The 19879-nt window shown below is 33.0% G+C and overlaps 2 protein-coding genes across 5 annotated transcripts in view; one reads left to right on the top strand and one right to left on the bottom strand.

Annotated features, from left to right (window-relative positions):
• Positions 1-2951: 2951 nt before the first annotated feature.
• The window catches only part of LOC126700532 (receptor-like protein EIX2), a 53283-nt gene continuing 36355 nt past the window's right edge, over positions 2952-19879 (bottom strand). For 2 of the 4 annotated variants that reach the window (XM_050398728.1, XM_050398724.1), the window contains 2 exons: positions 3606-5050; positions 2952-3280 (listed from right to left, as the gene is read on the bottom strand). In XM_050398728.1, coding sequence (XP_050254685.1) covers positions 3631-5050 — 1420 coding nt within the window. In that variant the 3' untranslated portion in view covers positions 2952-3280; positions 3606-3630. Of the gene's footprint in view, positions 3281-3605; positions 6031-6102; positions 6224-19879 lie in introns of those variants that run through there. The other 2 variants (XM_050398729.1, XM_050398725.1) reach the window with 2 other exon arrangements.
• Positions 19653-19879, top strand: part of LOC126700534 (plastidial pyruvate kinase 2) — a 54117-nt gene continuing 53890 nt past the window's right edge. The window contains exon 1 of the mRNA XM_050398733.1: positions 19653-19820. Within this exon, the coding sequence (XP_050254690.1) occupies positions 19668-19820 (153 nt within the window). The 5' untranslated portion in view covers positions 19653-19667. The remainder of the gene's footprint in view (positions 19821-19879) is intronic.

Here is a 19879-nt window from a genome sequence, read left to right as displayed (position 1 = left end):
ACTTTTAGATATACAACTTAAGCAAAAAAAAAAAAATCTCTTTTTCTTTTCCCTCATTGCTCTCTTTTTTACTGTATATCTCTCACAATTTTTTCATACTCTTCCTATTTCTCTCTCTTTTGCTTGCTCTCACTCGTGCAGTCTTTAAGACCGCACCAGTCCTCACACTCTGGGACTTGCACTCTTTCACTCTACCCCAAATGGCCGAATGGCCTTTCCCTTTTATTTCTTTCACCTTTTCTTCCCTTCTTCCTTCCACACTCTTCACATCAAATCACAATAAATGCAAACCACTTACTTTGACTTTGCTTCAACCAAAATCTCTTTCTTCAACTCTCATTGGCCGAATGGCCTTAATGCATCAGCCCCTAATTTCTTTTCTCTTCTTCTCCTCAGCGTGTCCAACACGCCTAAGCCAACTAACCCCAATCACTCATGCTGACTTTTGTATATAATGAAGAAAAGTTAAGAAACATGAAAGACAAGCTCATTAAACGAGCATGCCTATTACAAGTGGGCTAGACCACGGTGCAGTGCACCCAACAGCTGTTTGTGATTGAAAGGTTGTTTAGACCTTCATTGGTTTTAATTATTTCAAAATTACCAAAATATTTAATTAATCTAAGTATGCAAAGATCCAATTCAATTTTGATGGGTAGTATGGTTTTTAGATTTGGATTGTTCAATGAACCGTTAGAGGAAAAGTTCAAGATTTTGGAAATCAGATCGAGGTCGAACCGCGATGATGTTATAATTAATTTAATAATTATTTAAAATATAAAATAAATATAATAAATTATAACAAATAAAAAAATTTGACTAAAATAATTCAATTAAATGTCTATTACAAGTGGGCTGGACCATGGTGCAGTGCACCCAACAGCTGTTTGTGATTGAAAGGTTGTTTAGACCTTCATTGGTTTTAATTATTTCAAAATTACCAAATAATTTAATTAATCTAAGTATGCAAAGATCCAATTCAATTTTGATGGGTAGTATGGTTTTTAGATTTGGATTGTTCAATGAACCGTTAGAGGAAAAGTTTAAGATTTTGGAAATCAGATCGAGGTCGAACCATGATGACTTTATAATTAATTTGATAATTATTTAAAATATAAAATAAATATAATAAATTAAAACAAATAAAAAAAATTGACAAAAATAATTCAATTAAATGTATTTTTCATATAATGTGTAATTATTTGGTTATTTATATGATTCCATAATGCAATCAATTACATACTAGTTACAACAACGTGTTATGGTAAAACTTTGTTTAAAACAATGTGGTAAAAAGCAACTTGAGACTTGAGGGATATGATCATATGTGAATTCTTATATCCATCATTTTATTTTTATAATAATTAGATAGGAATGAGGGCGCTCTTGGCTTGACATTGTTTATTCTTTAAATGTATATAAATTTATAAAATAAAATGCTAAATTGCTAATTTTTTAAAAAAGTATGAATGATTAATGTTTATATATTTAATCAGGTAATGGTATAAATAGTTAAATACAACTTTTATTGCATGCAAACAAGGCACATTAACTTATCAAAAAAAAAAAAAAAACAAGGCACATTAAGGACAACACACAATGAATAGAAAAAAACATATAAAAAGTCTATCATCTAATAGAAAAGTAAAACACGACATTTCATTAAATATTCCAACCTACTCCCACTTCTTTCTTTGCCTATATTTCGGCATTTCAATTTCATACCATTACCACCACCTCATTTCCCTTTTATTTTGTATTTTGACTATTTTCTCATTCACACAACTTCTAGTCTCTGACTCCTCCGTTTTTACCCTTCTTACTTTTGAATTTCTTCCCATCTTTATCTTCACTTTTATCATTTTATGTTTTGTCTTCTTTGTTATTCTTTCTACCGGCGTTTCTTCTCCACTTTTCAATCTTAGTTTTCTCACCATAACATTTTTGTTTTTGTTGTAGATGTAGTATGAATCTTGACAGCAGACAAAACTCCGCTCTTTCGATCTTTTTCTGCCTCACCATGCAGATGATATGAACTTAACCATTTGATTACATTCAACTTTAATGTACCGCAGTAGAATGTCAACATCTATGTATAAAAAGAAAAATGTTTACAAATTATACAACTGTTGGCCATTTGTAAATAAGTTTGATGAATTTGTGAAAAATAGCAAGTAAAGATTCTATTTGAATACCGCTTATTCCTAAAAATTAAAAATTTATTACTGAAAATACTGTAATAAAATAATTTTTAAATTATGAATAATACCTGTGGGACCCTAATTTACTGCTTATTGCTGCATTTTATGTACTTGCTAATCCATGAATGGTGTATGGAACCCAGAAAAAAAAACGCATAACGCAAATTATAAGTGCTTGGCAAATGCACGCAAAATGTCAGAAAGAACGTCATTCTTGTAACTGTAGAAGCATGCAAAGTTTGTAGCTAAAAGAATTTAGCAGTGCAACGTGTTTATTTGCCTCAAGTGCAATCAGAATCATCAATTTTAACTTTTAAACAACTTCCAAGAGAAAAAAAAAATGGTATATCACCAAGTATCTAATTAAATTACATAGTAAAGAATTGCTGAGAGAGAAGGTGACAAAATGAGAATGAACTGTTCCTACCATGCAGTTATTATGAGTTGATCTCAGAGAAAAGAGGAGTCATTTTTCATGAGCCACCTCCTAACATGAACTGGGTTAAAGAAAGCATTCTCTTGACTCTCGAGATTCTTAAACTAACACGCATATCCATTCAACAATGTCTAAATGCCCCCGAAAGAGGGGCCACATGGCTAATAACCACCAATAACATCACAATCTCCTAACATGAACTAGGTTAAAGAAAGCATTCTCTTGACTCTCGAGATTCTTAAACTAACACGCATATCCATTCAACAATGTCTAAATGCCCCCGAAAGAGGGGCCACATGGCTAATAACCACCAATAACATCACAATCGAAGGTACAAGTACACTTCAACTAAATTAAAATTACATAAGATCTGTTTGTAAATTTACATTATTGAAGCTGACAATGATGGTGATGAGAGAAAAGGTAATAAAATAAATCATCTAGACCACACCCACACATATATTACAAACGAGTCTTGACACTCATATATACATGTGCAGCTCCAGTAGACAGACATTAACACCAAGGTAAAAGAAAACTATTAAAGGCACTAGATAGAACCTCTTCAACTTCATGCAATTGCTAAGTGAAATTTACCATCCAGGTTAAATGTATCGCTTTCAGTGGCAATCTCTGCTACTTCCTGATATGTAATTTGAAATATGAAAAGAATTAGTAATGATTCTTAGCATATGTAGCGAATAAAAAAAAAAAAGTGAAAAAGAGTAAAAAAATAAAATAAAGAACAAATTAATGAACAAGACCGAAATAAATTGCCGCATAGTGGCAGAAATAGAAAATTCTCAAGGACTCTTAAAGATGGACCTTATCATGAATTTAATAAATAGACCCAATCATGAATGTGGGAGGAGAAAACACAATTCTTTGTGCTCTAAAGTACTTAAGAATTACTCAACAACAACAAAATATATCTAAAATCATGGGAAAAAGAGCTATAGATGACTTACTTTGTTAACCTCACATTAAAAGTGGTTACCCCTGCCTCTGAAACATCCTCCAAAATCTTGCCTTGTTCACCGCCATTGTTACGTATAGCCAATCCTTCATGTTGTCCAATAATAAGAAATAAGCATGTCTCCATGACCGCTTTAGAATCAAAGAACTGCACATGCCCCAAAAAGCTACAGCAAATCCAATTCCTGCTCCAACATAAAACCGTTTCTTGAATTCATCTCTATTGTCCTCGTCATCTTCAGTACTGCCATTGTTAGTTGGTAAACTTTGGTTTGGTGTTTCTTCACCTGGACACTCTTGTTTCAGTGGAGGCCCACAAAGAGCCCTATTTCCAATAAAACAAGTTGCATCAAAGCCTTGGAGTTGAGTGCCTGAAGGAATTTTTCCAGATAAATTGTTGAAAGATAGGTCTAGGTAGCTCAAAAACTGTAATTCTGACATACTTGATGGGATTACACCTGAAAACTGATTCCATGACATATCAAATGATTCTAACTGCTTCAACTGACCAATTGTTTGCGGAATTTCTCCAATTAAGTTGTTTTTGGATACGTTCAGTACAACTAACTCCAAAAGGCTAGTGATTTCAGTAGGAAGTTTTCCTGTCAAGTTGTTACTTGAAAGGTTAATGATCTTTAGCAATCCAAGATTTCTGCCAAACTTGTACTCCCTTCCTTTCAATGCAACCATAGCACTGTCAACATAATCTCCAATATATTCATTTCTGCTAAAAAAAGGACCCTTAAAAAGATTAGTCGAAGAGTTAGCTTTGTGAGCCATGGCAGTGAAATTATTGAGGCACTGTGGTATAGTTCCAGAGATGTCATTTAAAGAGAGATCCAGGATTCGTAAATATTTCAACTTACATGTATCCCATGGTATGCTTCCACTAAACTTATTGGAACGTAGGATAAGAACAATCAATTGTGGCAGGTCATCTGCAATCCATGCTGGTATTTTTTCAGAGAATCTATTGTTTCCTAAGTCCATAAATCTCAAGTTGCTACAATTTTTCAAGGAATTAGGAAAATCTCCAGAGAAAGTGTTATTATGTAGACTCAATGTCTGGAGATTCGACAAGAAGCCGAAAGAGCTTGGAACTTCCCCAGAGAAATTGTTGTTTGCCAAATTCAAGATAAGTAGATTCGGCCAATCCATAAAACAATTAGGAAGTTGCCCAGATAATAGGTTATCAGATAGGTCTAGAAAACCCAACCACCCATCATTGATTTTACAAAGAGGTGAAAGTGGCCCTGAAAAGCGATTTTTGGAGAGATTCAAGGAGCTGACATTAGTTGAAAAAAGTGGTAGTGGACCCTCTAAACGGTTAGCACTCAAATCAAATTCTAGTTCACTCAAAACAAATTCTGGTTCAAACCAATTCATTGTCGACACATTAGGTAGCTGTCCATGTATTTGGTTGCTAGAAATATTTAAACTATATAATTTAGGAGGCAAGTTCGCAAACCACTCTTCTGGAACGGTATCAGAAATTTCAGCATTGGAGATGTCAAGGACGGCAACATTCCTTTGGGTTCGGATCCAATTTGGAAATCTAGGCCCTAACTTACAAGATCGCAAATATAATTGTTGCAATTGGAAAGGGGGAACCCAATTGAAGTCAAATTCAAGAGTAAGAGAATTACCAGATAAGTCCAATGACAATAATTTGGAAAGATTTGAGAAATGTGCTTCAGAGATGACGTCCTGCAAATAATTCAAAGAAACATCCAAATGCTCCAGATTATGAAGGTTTCCAATGGTTTTGGGCATAGTCCCATTTAACTTGTTGGACCAAAGTTGTATTTCTTTTAACGATGGAAACATTGCAAAATCAGGCAATAATCCCCATAATTGGTTCCTTGCTAATTCCAGAACCTCTAATGAGTCTTTTGCACATCCAAACAAGTCATTGATATGCTCAATGAGTTGTCCATTGAGATTGTTCCCTGACAAACCCAATTCACGTAAAGTACATATATCCCCAAAGAATTTTGGAATGTCATTGATTTCATTATCACCGAGTTGCAGACTTTCAAGACAAGTAAAAGATTTTGAATGATTGAATTGGGAAAAAGATGACAGACTCATTAGAGGAAGATTACATGCCGACATATCCAAGGTTTTTAAATTAGGGAGACCACTCACAACTTCAAGCCAATCATTAGCACCACTGAGATTTGTTAAACTTAGGTCAAGATCTTCCATTGAAGACATATGAGACAACCATTCGAGATTTTCAGATTTTGTCAAATTATTCCAGCCAAGATGAAGATATTGCAAGCGTGAAAGGTTTCCAAGCTGATGTGGAATTGGCCCACTAAGACTGGACCAAGAGAGATCAAGGTATTGCAAGCCTGAAAGGTTTCCAAGCTGATGTGGAATTGGCCCACTAAGATTGGACCAAGAGAGATCAAGGTATTGCAAGCCTGAAAGGTTTCCAAGCTGATATGGAATTGGCCCACTAAGATTGGACGAAGAGAGACCAAGGTGTTCTAAGTTGCTTAGAGAACCAATGAACTCTGGGATATGGCTATAATTAAAATCATTGTCACTGAGATCCAAATAAGTCAAATAAGGCAATTCAAGGAGTGAAGGACTAATCATACCTCCCAAACCATCGAAACGAAGCTGAACTACATGACCTGTTTGGTTGCTGCAGTGAATTCCTTGCCAGTTGCAGCAATTCCTTTTTTCATCTTCGCTCCCCCATGAAGAGAGACCGCCATAGGGATCACTACTGATTCCTCTTTTGAACTCAAGCAGCGCTTGTCTCTCACCTTCTGGGCAGCTGATGTTGTTAGCATCTCCAACTCCTGGAATGAATCCGCCAAGGGCTAATCTCATCAAGTGCACTAAAACGAGAAGCGTTAAAAATGCATGAGGAAGCTTAAAGGACCTTCCACCCAAGATCATAGTCATGACCAACAGATCACAATTGATATGAAGAAGATAAGGATGAGGACAACACAGAGAAAGTAGTGTGCTTTTGTTAAGTTCTCAAACCCCTACCATCAACCACATTTATATAACCTTTTGTTTAATGAGAAGCACTATTGCCCGATAGACGCCAAAGAGCGTAAGAAAAAACACGCACATGCAGACACAGTACGGTCCCGATGCAAGGAAGACAATTTCGTAACGTACCGGCCGGTATATTTCGTACCGGTGCGTACATCGGTACAGAAACGGTGGTGTTTCGTACCGTACCGGACCCGTTTTGCCCGTACAGGGATATATACCGGGTTTCGGCCGGAAATTAGATACCGATTTGGGATCTCTTCACCTTGGCCTTACACTGGTGATAGCAAATCTGGCTGGCAGTGAACAACGGCACCAGCATTGAAGCAGTGAAACGGAGTTGAATGCCTAAGCTAAGAGAGAGGGAGAGAGATCAAATCTGAAAACATGTTTTGGCTAATGAAAGGGAAAAATCTGAAAATATGTGCGGTCACTTGAGAGAGTCTAGGAAGTTTAAATGGTGTGAAATAGGAAGTTGTGCTGGACAGGAAGTTAACGTGTGTAGAATAAAAATCTGACAAAAGTACTTTTTTTTTTTTGTTTTTGAGGAGGGCTGACAAAAGTACTTGAAAGATTGAAAAAATTGAGATCTTTGGTTTTATCACCCATAGTTTTTCTAATTATTTAATCTTTTTCTACCAACTCCCTGCCACGTAATATCTTTGTTCATTTTTTTTATAATAAACTTATAAATAGTTTATTGGCCTTCAACTTTGTTCATCTTTGACCTTATACGTTTTTGGCCTTGTACTTTTAATTGCTTAACAAATTAACTTTTACCAAATAATTAAAATTATAAATATACAAATGATATTTATTTATTTTAAAAATATATGCAAATAATATATTTTATTTTTAAATTGCGGTAAACCTGAAACGGTGTATCGGTATTGACCGATAACAAATATATATCGTTCCATTCGTCAAACCGGTATAACTTCCGATACGAGATTGACGCCCTTATCTCGAAACCCTAAAGACAAGCCAAATATTACGTCTAGATAAGAAAAAAAATTAATTAATTTCAAGAAAGAGAGTTGATGGCTCAACGCATTTTGAGGTGATAAGTAAATTAAGGTTTTTTTTATACATTTAAATATTATTTAATTTTTTTTAATACTTAAAGTCTATTCTTTTTTTTTCTTTAGATGCAAAATTACTAATTAAATTTTTGTATGAGTTTTACCAAGTACTAACATATATTTTTCAATTAATAATATAATTAATCCATTTGATTTTTTTTTATGACATAGTTGATCTTAGATATAATTTTATCAACTTTAATTTGGAAAATTTTCTTTTTATTGAAACTAATTGTAATAGCCTAATAGGTATTATTACTATAATTCTATAAACTATACATGCATTAGGAAAAGATTCTAATATTTTCATGTAATTTTGTATGTCAATTGAAGGTATTTTTTTTCTATTGTAAAACTACTTCTAAAACTTTTAATTCTCATTTTTTTTGAATTTCTTATTCATTTGTGAGATTTTCATATAATTTTTCTTGTAAATCTTTTGATGAATTTCTTGTTCATTTGTGAGATTTTTACCTAAATTTCTACTATATTGTGTTTATTGTTAGTAACAAATTTATCTATGAAACATTTGTTAGATTGCATTAATTATTTTATTCCTCTACTATTTTTTTTATATACATTTTTCAAGTTTTTCATATCCAGATATTTTTACATTAACAAGAAGAAGAAGAAAGTGAACCATGAAATGCACAACATGGACCATGATAAAAGTAGTCTACACTCCATTTGTAGACACCTCATTTGTACCTGTTAATAATTTTTGGTCTCCAACCCCAATGATGAGCTTAACATACATCAACTAAGGATAATTAAAGAGTTCTCAATACTTTGAAGGCAATCACAACTCAAAAGTGATTAAATCGCGTTGAAAACAATATTGAAAAATGACATTTGCTCATATTTTAATTTTTACCATAACTTTTGAACCACAAATAATTTTCTGGTGAGGTTTGTTTCATTAGAAAGTAGACATCCTAGACTTAATTTGAACACAACTAAGAGAGTTATGGTTATTTGAAGTCGGGCTATCAATTTTGTTAGGAATTAGGGTTTCAACAAGAATGCATGTGAATATTCAAGGGCACACACACACCCTTAGTTCCAGAAACCTAGATTTTCATATTTAGGGCCCCAAAACTTTAATATTTGGGTTGGGCCGCCTCCTAGACCTTTAGGAACATTCAAAAGAATCTTAAATGCCCCAAAACCCTAGTTTATTCATATAAATATTCACTTTATGTTTCCAATCCAAATCTTGGCTTGGGAAAGTTTATTTTTGGCCTTTATGTTTTCTAAAAACCCATTTCATCTAATCATAATACTAACATAACATCTAAGCACATTTTTTTTACAGTATTCAAAGCCTTTCTCTAGTAGTTTACTAAGGCAGAAACTAGTTTTCTAAATCATTTTCAAATCCATTCAATTATTTTTCTTATTCTTGAATTGTGATAATCTTAGTTCTATTGGTTCTTTAATCTTTTTTGTTTTATCAATTTAATCTTTGTATTGCAGGCACTGAGATGTCAGTTAAATATCCTCCAATTTATGATCGTAGAGCAAGGTGAGTTTTTTTTTTTTTTTTTTTTCCATGATTTTTCCAAGTTATAGTTTACTTTTAAGTTTGTTCTTGTTAGGGGTGTCCACGGGTAGGGCCGGGTCGGGTTTGTGCCCAACCCGAACCTGACCCGAATTATTTGAGTGGAGGAAAATATGGCCCGAAACTGACCCAGATGATCTGGTCGGATTTTCCAGTTCGAGTCTCTTCAGTTTTGGGTTGTATCGATTCAAGTATCAGGTTTCATCGTCGGGAACGATTTTTGGCCGAATTCGGTGAGATCTAGCTGAAATCTAACCTGATCCAACGAGATCTGGCCTAGATTTCGTCGGATAATGGCGAGATCTCATTGGATTTGGTTCGAGATGCTTAATATTTCGCCAAAAACATTAAAGGTATTGGTTTAGGCCTGGCTTCACAGGTTTTGAAATGCAAAACCGACAACTGACCCGCTGGGGTCAAGTTTAACAGTTCAGAACCCACATCCGATTGCCGAAGTCATCGAATCAGGTGGCGGCAGGTGGGACTCGGGTGGGTTGGCCAAGTTAAGCGGTTCAGCGGGTCTTCTGGACAGCCCTAGTTCATTTAGTTTAATAATTATGATGTTTTCTTGATATATATAGGAACATTAACAAATGATATATCAACAAAACTTTCACAAATAAGCTCAATATCCTCTAAAATCCAAGCTACTAACAATAAACTCTATCAAAATTTATGAAATCAACAAGTTTTCCAAAAAAATTGACTTGGTTTATACAATAATAGATGAAATTGACATAATAAAAAAAAAAAATTGACTTGATAAAAAAAAAAAAAAATATATATATATATATATATGACGTGATCAAAATTATCCCATTGTTCTTCTTGTTCTTCTTCTTTTTATTTATTTATTTTTTTTTTTGAAAGATAGAAAATGTCCCCCTTGTTAAAAGGACTAAAAAGTGGGGTTTAGTTAAATTTTACATTCAACAATTCAACTCAATGTATTAAATGTATTAAATAAGAGATGGGTTCAAGTTACATCTGGTGTAACTTCACAAGAATTACACATTTTATAGACCATTGATTACTATTAAATTTAAAGGTCAAAAAACATTCATAGTAATGTCATTATTACTCCCTGAAAATTAGTGATTTAGGCATTAATTCTTATTATTAAAAAAAAAAAAAAAAACGCAGCATTAACTCTTTTTCTTTTCTTTTTTTCCCTTTATATCATCATCCTCTTCCTCTGTATTTCTTTTTGCACTATACTTTCAGGCCTCCACCATTCATAAAATGCTCAAGATTAAATTGTTAATACAAGCTATCTTTATTTTGTTTTAATAAACAAAATAACAAGGATCGTATGTGGGTATGGACTCAAGTGCACTAAAAGCATTAAAAATGCATGAAGAAGTTTCAGGAACCCTCCACCTCGGAACTTGATCATTGTCATAGCAAATGAGAATGGTGATTAATTTTACTGTGAAAGATGGGATAACGATGAAAGGCACTTCCCTTTAAACACAGACCCATTGGCCAATGGTGCAGGGGAAAAGGAATGTACGTGGCATCAGTATTGTCAACTTCAGGAATTTATAAGAAAGTAAAAACTACTTACCAAATGATGTTTCTGGGTATGGCATCGGTAATGTTTCTGGGTTTCACACTCTTGTCAAATGCTTAACTTTAAAAATTAACAGAGAATGATTTGATTAGTTTTGTTAAGTTGGGGATTTCATTTACTTTCTTAAGTGTCCGTTTGGCGAAAATTATTTTTGTTAACTTATTTTACTATTTAGTTTATTTTTATTACTATTCATAGGTCCTACTGCACTTTTTAGTACTATTAATGGGTCCAACGGTATTATTTCAGCTAACTTTTACTTTTATCTATAGTACTTTTATCAATAAGTTTTCAATTTCAGAAAAATAAACGGATTCCAAATGGATCCTAAGACGAGGAAAAAATAAAATAAAAGAGGACAGGTGGTCGATATTGGTTGGTTGAACATGGAGTCTGGCATTGGGAAGTTGGAGATTTCATTCACAATATTTTTACAACAAATCATAGGTGGTAAATTGTTATTGGTTATAATTTGAATTTATAAGTTAAATTACTTTTTTGCCTACATATAACAACTAATAACAACCTGTCACTTAAAATTTGTTATGAAAATGCTATGAATATAACATTTTTATTGTATGATATATGAATCACATTGGAGAAAGTCAAAAAATAAAAAAGAGACTTACCGTATATTTTTCAAATTAGGAAAGCAATAATGTGTTAGAGCATTCTCATTAAGAATGCTAAAAGGTATAAATGCTAAATTTTAGCATGCTAAATGCTATAAATGTTAAAAAGCATGCTCCATCAAAACTTTTAAATCCTATAAAATTTGCAATCTGGCTACAGTGGACTGCTATCTCTAGCAGCCCACTGTAGCAAGATTGTAAAAAAAAAAAAAAAAAAAAAATTGTTTAATCACTTTACCTCCCACCCACTTCCCTTTTCGTGCCTATCTCTATTGGTTTTCCCTCCTTTTTTTTTTTTTTTTTTTTTTTTTTTTTTTTTTTTTTTTTTTTTTTTTCTGGTTCACTCTTTCTACCACGCCTACGCCTCTGCCTCCTCTCCTTTTTTTTTTTTTTTCTTCGTTCTCCCTCAACCCAAGCCGCTCTTCCCTTCCCTCAATCCACGTTGCCAAACCCATCTCTGCTTCACTACTCCCTCTGATCGAACCACCATCACAAACATAGCCACTTCTTCCTCTGAGTGAACCCATACTGAACCCACTCTTCTCTTCCTGACCAAACCCACCGAACCCACTCTTCTCTCCCTGATGTGCTCCGACGATTTTGTGGGTCTAAGTTTGTGGGTCTAAGTTCATAGGTCTCTGGATGGGTGGTGACTGAGGTGGGTTGCTGTGGCTGAGGCGTGGGTCTCTGGGTTTGATGGGTTTTGCTTGCCGTGGCCACCGTGGGTCTTGGGTTTGTGGGTTTTGTTCGCCGCTCTATCCTCGGCCACCTTCTCTTCCTCTCACGGTGAGACTTCTCTCTCTTAAGTTTAGTTTAGTTTTTGTTGTTGTTGTTGTTTTTTTTTTTTTGGCTATGGGGTCGATTTTTGAATGGATGCTAATTGTGGTGGCAGTGGGTTGGCCATGGGTCTAGGTTTGCTGTTAAAATGTTGATGGTTTATGATGGTGGTGGTTGACTGGGGTTGCTTGGGCTGAGAAGAAAGTGGTTGAAAGAGAGAGAAAGTGGTAAAATAAAAATAATATTTGTAGGTACTCAATAATAATTTTTGGCTTTGGCTTTGGTTTTTTGGCTTGATTGCCTTGCCTTGCCTTGAATTCTTTTGTCCCACATTGGAAAGATGACTTCCCTCTTTCTATCTTATAAGGCATTAACCAAACTAGTGGTACTCTCTCTTATTGATTCATGCCTTAGTGGTACTCTTTCTCATTGATTCATATCTTATAAGGTAACCAAACTAGTGGTACTCTTTCTCATTGATTCATATCTTATAAGGTAACCAAACTAGTGGTACTCTTTCTCATTGGTTCATGCCTTATAAGGTAGAAAGAGGGAAGTTATCTTTCCAATGTGGGACAAAAGAATTCTGCCTTTGGCTTTGACTTTTTTGGCTTGATTGCCTTACCTTGCCTTGGGTTGAAACCAAACTAGTGGTACTCTTTCTCATTGGTTCATGCCTTATAAGGTAGAAAGAGGGAATTCATCTTTCTAATGTGGGTTAACCAAACTAGTGGTACTCTTTCTCATTGGTTCATGTCTTATAAGGTAGAAAGAGGGAAGTCATCTTTCCAATGTGGGATTAAGAATTCAAGCCAAGGCAATCAAGCCAAAAAAGTCAAAGTCAAAGGCAAAAATTATTGGTACCTACAATATTATTTAATTGAAGTTGTAAAAAAATAAAATGTTTGATGTTTGGTGGATTGTAAAATTGTATTTTAAAATTGATAAAGTAAGATTTTAAAGTGATAAATGCTAAAATATTTAGTATTCTTGATGAGAATACTAAGCGTAGAACTTTGGCTTGGCCAAATGATCCGCACACCTATTTGAAAATATTATTATTCTAATTGTGAAAATAATATTGAGCCAATAATAATGTGGACTAGACTTCCTTGCTACGCTGCCTTAAAATTCCAACTACTACGGTTGACGTGATCAATTATAAAGTAGTACATTTCCTCCAAAAAAAAAATTATAAAGTAGTACAAGGTTGCTTTTCACATGGGATCATGCTTTTTATTTTTATTTGTATTTATTTTTTTATGGGAAACATGGGATCATGCTTAATATCATTTTATACACACATAATAATTACACAAAAATACAAAATTATTTGTTCACTTCACTACCCGTCACATTGGTTTTCATTTTATATTTCATAAATAACAACTTTGTTACATATTATTTCTATTTTTATTATCAAATAAATCAAAGTTTATAATAAAAAAAAAATTTAAACAAATGGCATACCACCAAATACCTATAATAACCTACCAACTTATCAAATCTGAAATTTATTGTGGTATTAGACTTAGTGTTTGGAATATAATTAGTTTCGGTAAACAAAATTTTTCACACATAGTCAGTTATAATTGGTACATATTATCCTAAAAGAGTTATTAATGATGGGCTCTTATAAAAATAATATTATTCTAATCATAATTTATCACCTTAACAAAATAAAAATGTTATGAAAAAAAAATTCCCCTAACATTACTCTTTGGTATATTTATGTTAAGAACAATGTGGAATTAGGTTAGTTTGTTTCAACATAAAATTTATTTTTACGAGAAAATAATTTCTTTATTTCTAATCAATTGGGACAACAAAAAATTTGGTCAAATCAAAATCATTTTCCTTTAAGTAGGAAAAATGGCCTCTTTAGGGATAATAATATTTTACTTTGGGGAAAAAACTTGTTCCATATAATGTGTGGATCCATACACTACCAAATAATAACTAAACTTGTGACTTTAAGTCACAATTTTAAGTTATTCACACATTATGTGGAATAAACATTGCCCTTTATTTTATGATTGTAGGGATGATAGGCCCAAAAGCGTATGTTGGGCCGTGGGCCCTGTTCGAGAACACTTATTAGTTCAAGGACAGGTAAACGTTGATATAGGAGTGCGGGCTAGTGAATGGAGGAAGGTGACTAGTCATGAGAGTTCAGGAAGGTGGTTCGAGGATAAATTCCTCATCTGCTTTGACGGTGCAGAGGTCAGAAAGGTTGACCTGCCATCAAGAGCAACATTCCGAGCAGTTCCATTGTTGAGGATAAGCATTAGGAAGGAATGAGGCAAAGGGAAGGTAAGAAATATCTGAGAGAAAGTTGCTACCACTGTATTACATTTGTGTCAACCCAACACAACTCTTTTATTAAGCATGTCAAATGGGTTGGGTCAGGTCAACCCGCCGTATTAACAAGTCGGGTTAGGGTTGAAAGACCATGACATAATTATTAAATGGGTCGGGTTAGGGTTGAGCTATTTAGTCGAATACCCCTACCTCAACACGACACGAACCTGACACGCTAACCCGAATTGACACCCCTAATTGTACTTATCTTTTATAGAAATTTATTTAATTGTGCTTATCTTTTATAAAAATTTCAAGTGACAAGTTGTTATTAGTTATTATAGATGGGTAAAAAAAGTAATTTCAATTGTGAGTTCAAATTAGAACCAGTAACAACTCATCACCTTAATCTATTATGAAAATCTTATGGACATAGAAATTTTTTATTTTTAGGTTGATTTTAGTTTTAAGTTATGGATTTAATATCCTATTATGTGTGTGTATATCATGAGACGTGGCAGGATAAGAATGGGTCATGTAAGATCTTACACCTTAGGCTTAGGCCTAGGCCTAGAGTTCGGCCTTGTTCACAATGCTAGGTATTCAGCAAAGAAACTTCACTATGCCAGGAGGCCCAGAAGCCCAAACAAAGTAATACTACAAAATATGCAGAGAATATGTAGAGCAAACAATGTAGAATGTACATTAATCCATACGTTTTTTTTAGAGAACAGTAGTCCATATTCGAAACATCTATAATTTTTATCTTAAAAAAAAAAGACTTCTATTTTAGATATATATATTTTTTAAATGCCACCTAATGGATGAAAATATTATAGTACCTTTATGAGTGTTTCTATAATAGAAAAATGACCACATTTTAGCCAATTAAGCAAAAAAAAAAAAATCACGTTAAATCATTCAAAATTGTGTAAAAATACATAATTTCTACAAAAATAGTATAAATTTATACTGACACTACTCATTTTGCATTTAGTTTTTTTTTTTTTTTCTACATATCTTGAGAATTAAAAAAAAAAAGTAGATGATGGTTGCTCTGTGTGAAGAAAGAGAAATAATTAAATAAATAAATAAATAAATAAAATTATATTTTAATAAAATATATTGTAAATAGATAATCTAATTTTAGGTGTTTTGAAAAGTGAATATGAAAAAAAAAAAGTAGGTTCTCATACTAAAATAAACATAAATTATTTTTGCACAAATTGATAGGAATGCTCTAAATATCAACTAGAAGTTTAGTATGTTGGACCCAATTAAAATATAAATTTACGAAGAAACCTTATTATTTATGAAATTTGGTACAAGTACTTTATTAAAGACAATTCCAGGTCCTGCTAACTTTCAAAGTACACACAATCTCATTCTACTAGAATTTTAAGATAAGGTGTAAACCAAATTAAGCTTTGTTTATCACAAAATAAATAAAATTAAGCTTTCACCATAGCATGGATGTGAATCCATAAGCATAAGATAAGAGATTGAAAGAAGAAAATAAGAAGAATTCACATGTTCCCCCCCTTCTTGCTGAAACTGAAGCAATCCTCTGGGCACTGCACCTAGCTTATGGAAAAAATTGTAGGCATATTACTGTGGAAAGCGACTCAAAAATCAGCATCAATGCCATCTTGGATGGTTCAGGCAACCCCGTGTGGGCCATCTCTACTAAGGTCTTCAACATCAGTCTATTGGCTAAGTCCTTTTCCTCTTGTCTTTTTCTTTGGATTAATAGAAGTGGAAATGCTGCTGCCCATGTGACAGCAAAGTACGCACTAGATTGTTTAGGCTCTCTCAGTTTTGTACCAGGCAATCTTCCAGCCAGTTTGGCTGCTGTGAGGAAGATGCCTTGTCCTGTTAGTTCCTTTTCGAGTAATATATTGAAGTTTACCAAAAAAAAAAAAAAAAAAAAAAAAGAAAAGAAAAGAAAAAAGAAAAGAAGAAGCAGCCTATGAAGAAGATTGAACGTAAACGACAGTAGCCTATTGTTTGCTCTTACTGTATACGACTTGGAGCTTTTGTACCGTATAAGTTTAGTTGGTAAATACGGCCAAATACCACTGTTTACCGAAATATATATCAATTTACTATTATTTCAGAAATATGTAGGAATTTATCATTTTTTGGATACTCGAGTTTTCCATGAACTCGAGTTCTTTGAAAAAACGGACTTTAAACTTGCCAGAAAATTTTTCCATAGAACTCGAGTTCATAGAACTTCGATTACCATGGAAAACTCGAGTTCTTCAAACTCAAGTACCCAAAAAGTGACAGATCTTTACATATTTCGGAAACAGTAGTAGATTGATATATATTTTAGTAAATAATGCTATTGTGCCATTTTGACCTAGTAAATAGCGTGCCAGTCACGTGTTTGAACTCAATTAGCTGGTTTTAGATTTAATACAGTCAATTAGTTAGGTGAAAAAATTTGACAATTTTTTTTTTGTTAAGTGAAAAATTAAAATAATAGATGAAACTTATAAGTTCTAGATTCAAACCATTCTTAAAATGATTTAATTATTTTCTACATTAAGTTATCTATATTTTTCCTTATAAAAAAGAAAAGTTATCTATATTTGTTATTTGAAAGTGTTTTAAATTTTGTAATTTTTTTAAAGAAACATAATGCATTTACATTCAATTATTATATAAGGCGAGATATTTTGTATATAAATAATGTAATGTATGATTGTAATTTGTTTTAGTACTCCTTACAAACGATTCATCATCTATACATCTTGAAAAACCTAAAGAGAAATATATAAATAAATCAATTGCCTATATTAGAAAAAAAATACAAAACTTAATTACATTAAAAAAATGTAATTTAAAAAAAAATTACCAACATTACATTGAAAAGAATAATTCTCAATGAATCATCTCATCTTTTTACACAAATCTCTCATTTTAAAGCATCACTGAAGTAGACCGAAGTGGATTAAATGGACCGAAGTAGACTAAATGAACCGAATTGGACTGAAATAGTCCTAATTGACAGAAGTAGACCGAAATAGATTAAATGGACCGAACTAGACCTAAGTGAACTAAATAAACCGAAATAGACCTAAAGGACCGAGTAGGCTAAAATTGATTGAAGTAATCCGAAACAGACCAAATTAGCCGACTTGGACAGAAGTATACTAAATGGACCAAAATGGATTTAGAGGACCGAATTGGACCAAGATGGAACGAACCAAAATTTACCGATTGGACCGAGTAAACCAAACTGGACCATAATGGACCGAATATCTATGTTAAATTAATGTGACTCAGAAGAGGGTAGCAACAATAAATGCTATGGTTTATCTTTTATATATATATATTTTATATATATTTCTTTAAGGATGAAAATATCACAAAATTAGACAACGATCTCATAATACGATTCCATGATAAATCCAAAAACTCACTCTTATATATTCTCCCTTTCATCTCATCAAGGTTCAAATTTATTATTTGGTAGAGAATTGCGCAGTTGGTGACCCAACAAAGCTAACACAGTCAAAGTTAAATTCTATGACAAATGGCTATTTTTAATCCCCAATGTCATCATCTTTATGTGAATATCAAGAAATGGGATTATCTAGCAAAAGAAAAAAAAAAAAAAAAGGGAAATTGGAGGAATCACGAGTGGAATAATCCTCTATGTAGTTGCGTCCACTATAACCTTTATCATATCTGCATTGTAGAAGACCAAACCGATTGTTTAGATTCAGTTTTTTTTTATTTTAAAAAAATTATATGAGGTTCATTTTTTTTATTACAAAATTTTAGGGTCAAACTATGATGTTAATAATCCTTTTTACATACTAGTAGTCCCAAACCTAGTGGTGCCTTGGTTTAATGATAAAAAACAATTATTATGAGCGAATATCATAAATTGAAATTCTATTATATACCAAGAGCCTTGTAACTCAATTAATTGGCATCTCCTGGTGTTTCTAATGGAGACTTCCAACATTAAAATCTCTCATCTCCATTGTAATTACCAAATTATATATGTGTGTGTGTGTCAATTTGTTAAAAGTCTTGTAGCTTAAGTGGTTGGTACTTCCTAGTATGTATATGACATATATTGAGGGCACCCCTTTCCCGATATAACTATCAAACTATTAAAAAAAAAAAAAAACATCAATTGACATCTTATATACAAAAGTGCTCAAGATTTAGGGTGGGCTTGACTTTTGAATCAATTTCATCTCTCAACTTCAAAATCAAGCCAATTACTCCTGAATTTTTTGAAATCAATTTAATTCTATTCATTGAAATTGACTTGGTTAATACAATTATAGATGAAATTGACATAATTAATAGTAAAGAAAAAAATTGGCTAGATTAAATATATATAAACTAAATTAAAATTACCCCATTGTCCTTTTTTTTTATAATTTTTTTTTTTAATACTTGAACGATAGAAAATTACTCCACTGTTAAAGGACTAAAAGTGAGGTTTAGTCAAATTTTAGATTTAACAATTCAATTCATTAAATAAATGACAAACATTATAATAATAAAACTAAAACCATATATATACACGCACAAAAATACACAATTATAATTAATTTTTTTAAACTCCCAAAAGGAAAAAAAAATTTTAATTTTTTAAATTCCTGCACAGTAACGAGGGAAAAAAAACAAATTCATTTGGATTTGATTCTTTTATAATCCATCAAATTCAATAATAGAAAATTGAATTTGGAACTACATGAACATCCACTTCAAAATAGGCAAATTCATCACAACCTAAATCCCAAAATACTTAAACGACGTCGCATTTATTCCTTCCAGAGGTCAAAGTTAAACCTCTAAACCCCAAACTCACACACACGCGCTCCCATTTTCTTTCCCTGCTTAAACCCACAAATCCAAAGCTCTCTCTCTCTCTCTCTCTCTCTCTCTCTCTCTCTCTCCTCAATTCCTCCGCCAAAAATTCAACCTCCAAAATACTCATCACTCCCATTCTCTTCAAAACTCTCTCTCTCTCTCTCTGAAAATCTCCAATTCCTTTCTTCTCTCTCTCTCTCTCTCTCTGCAACAATGGCTCAAGTCGTCGCCACCCGAACGGGCCTTCGACGAACACGAGGGAGATGATATGGAAGCTTGCTGAGGCTGGAATGAATGTTGCGAGGATGAACATGTCGCACGGGAACCACGCGTCTCATCAGAGAGTCATAGACTTGGTTAAGGAGTACAATGCACAGAGCAGAGACAATATCATTGCTATCATGCTTGACACCAAGGCAAGCAAGTTTTTAATCGTTGTGTATTCGTTTCGTGTTTTCGGGTTTTATGTTTAGTT

Source organism: Quercus robur, chromosome 9, assembly GCF_932294415.1.
Source record: "Quercus robur chromosome 9, dhQueRobu3.1, whole genome shotgun sequence".
NCBI lineage: Eukaryota > Viridiplantae > Streptophyta > Magnoliopsida > Fagales > Fagaceae > Quercus > Quercus robur.
The sequence above is the reverse complement of the archived record's forward strand: the minus strand, read 5'-3'. Positions and strand labels throughout refer to the sequence as shown.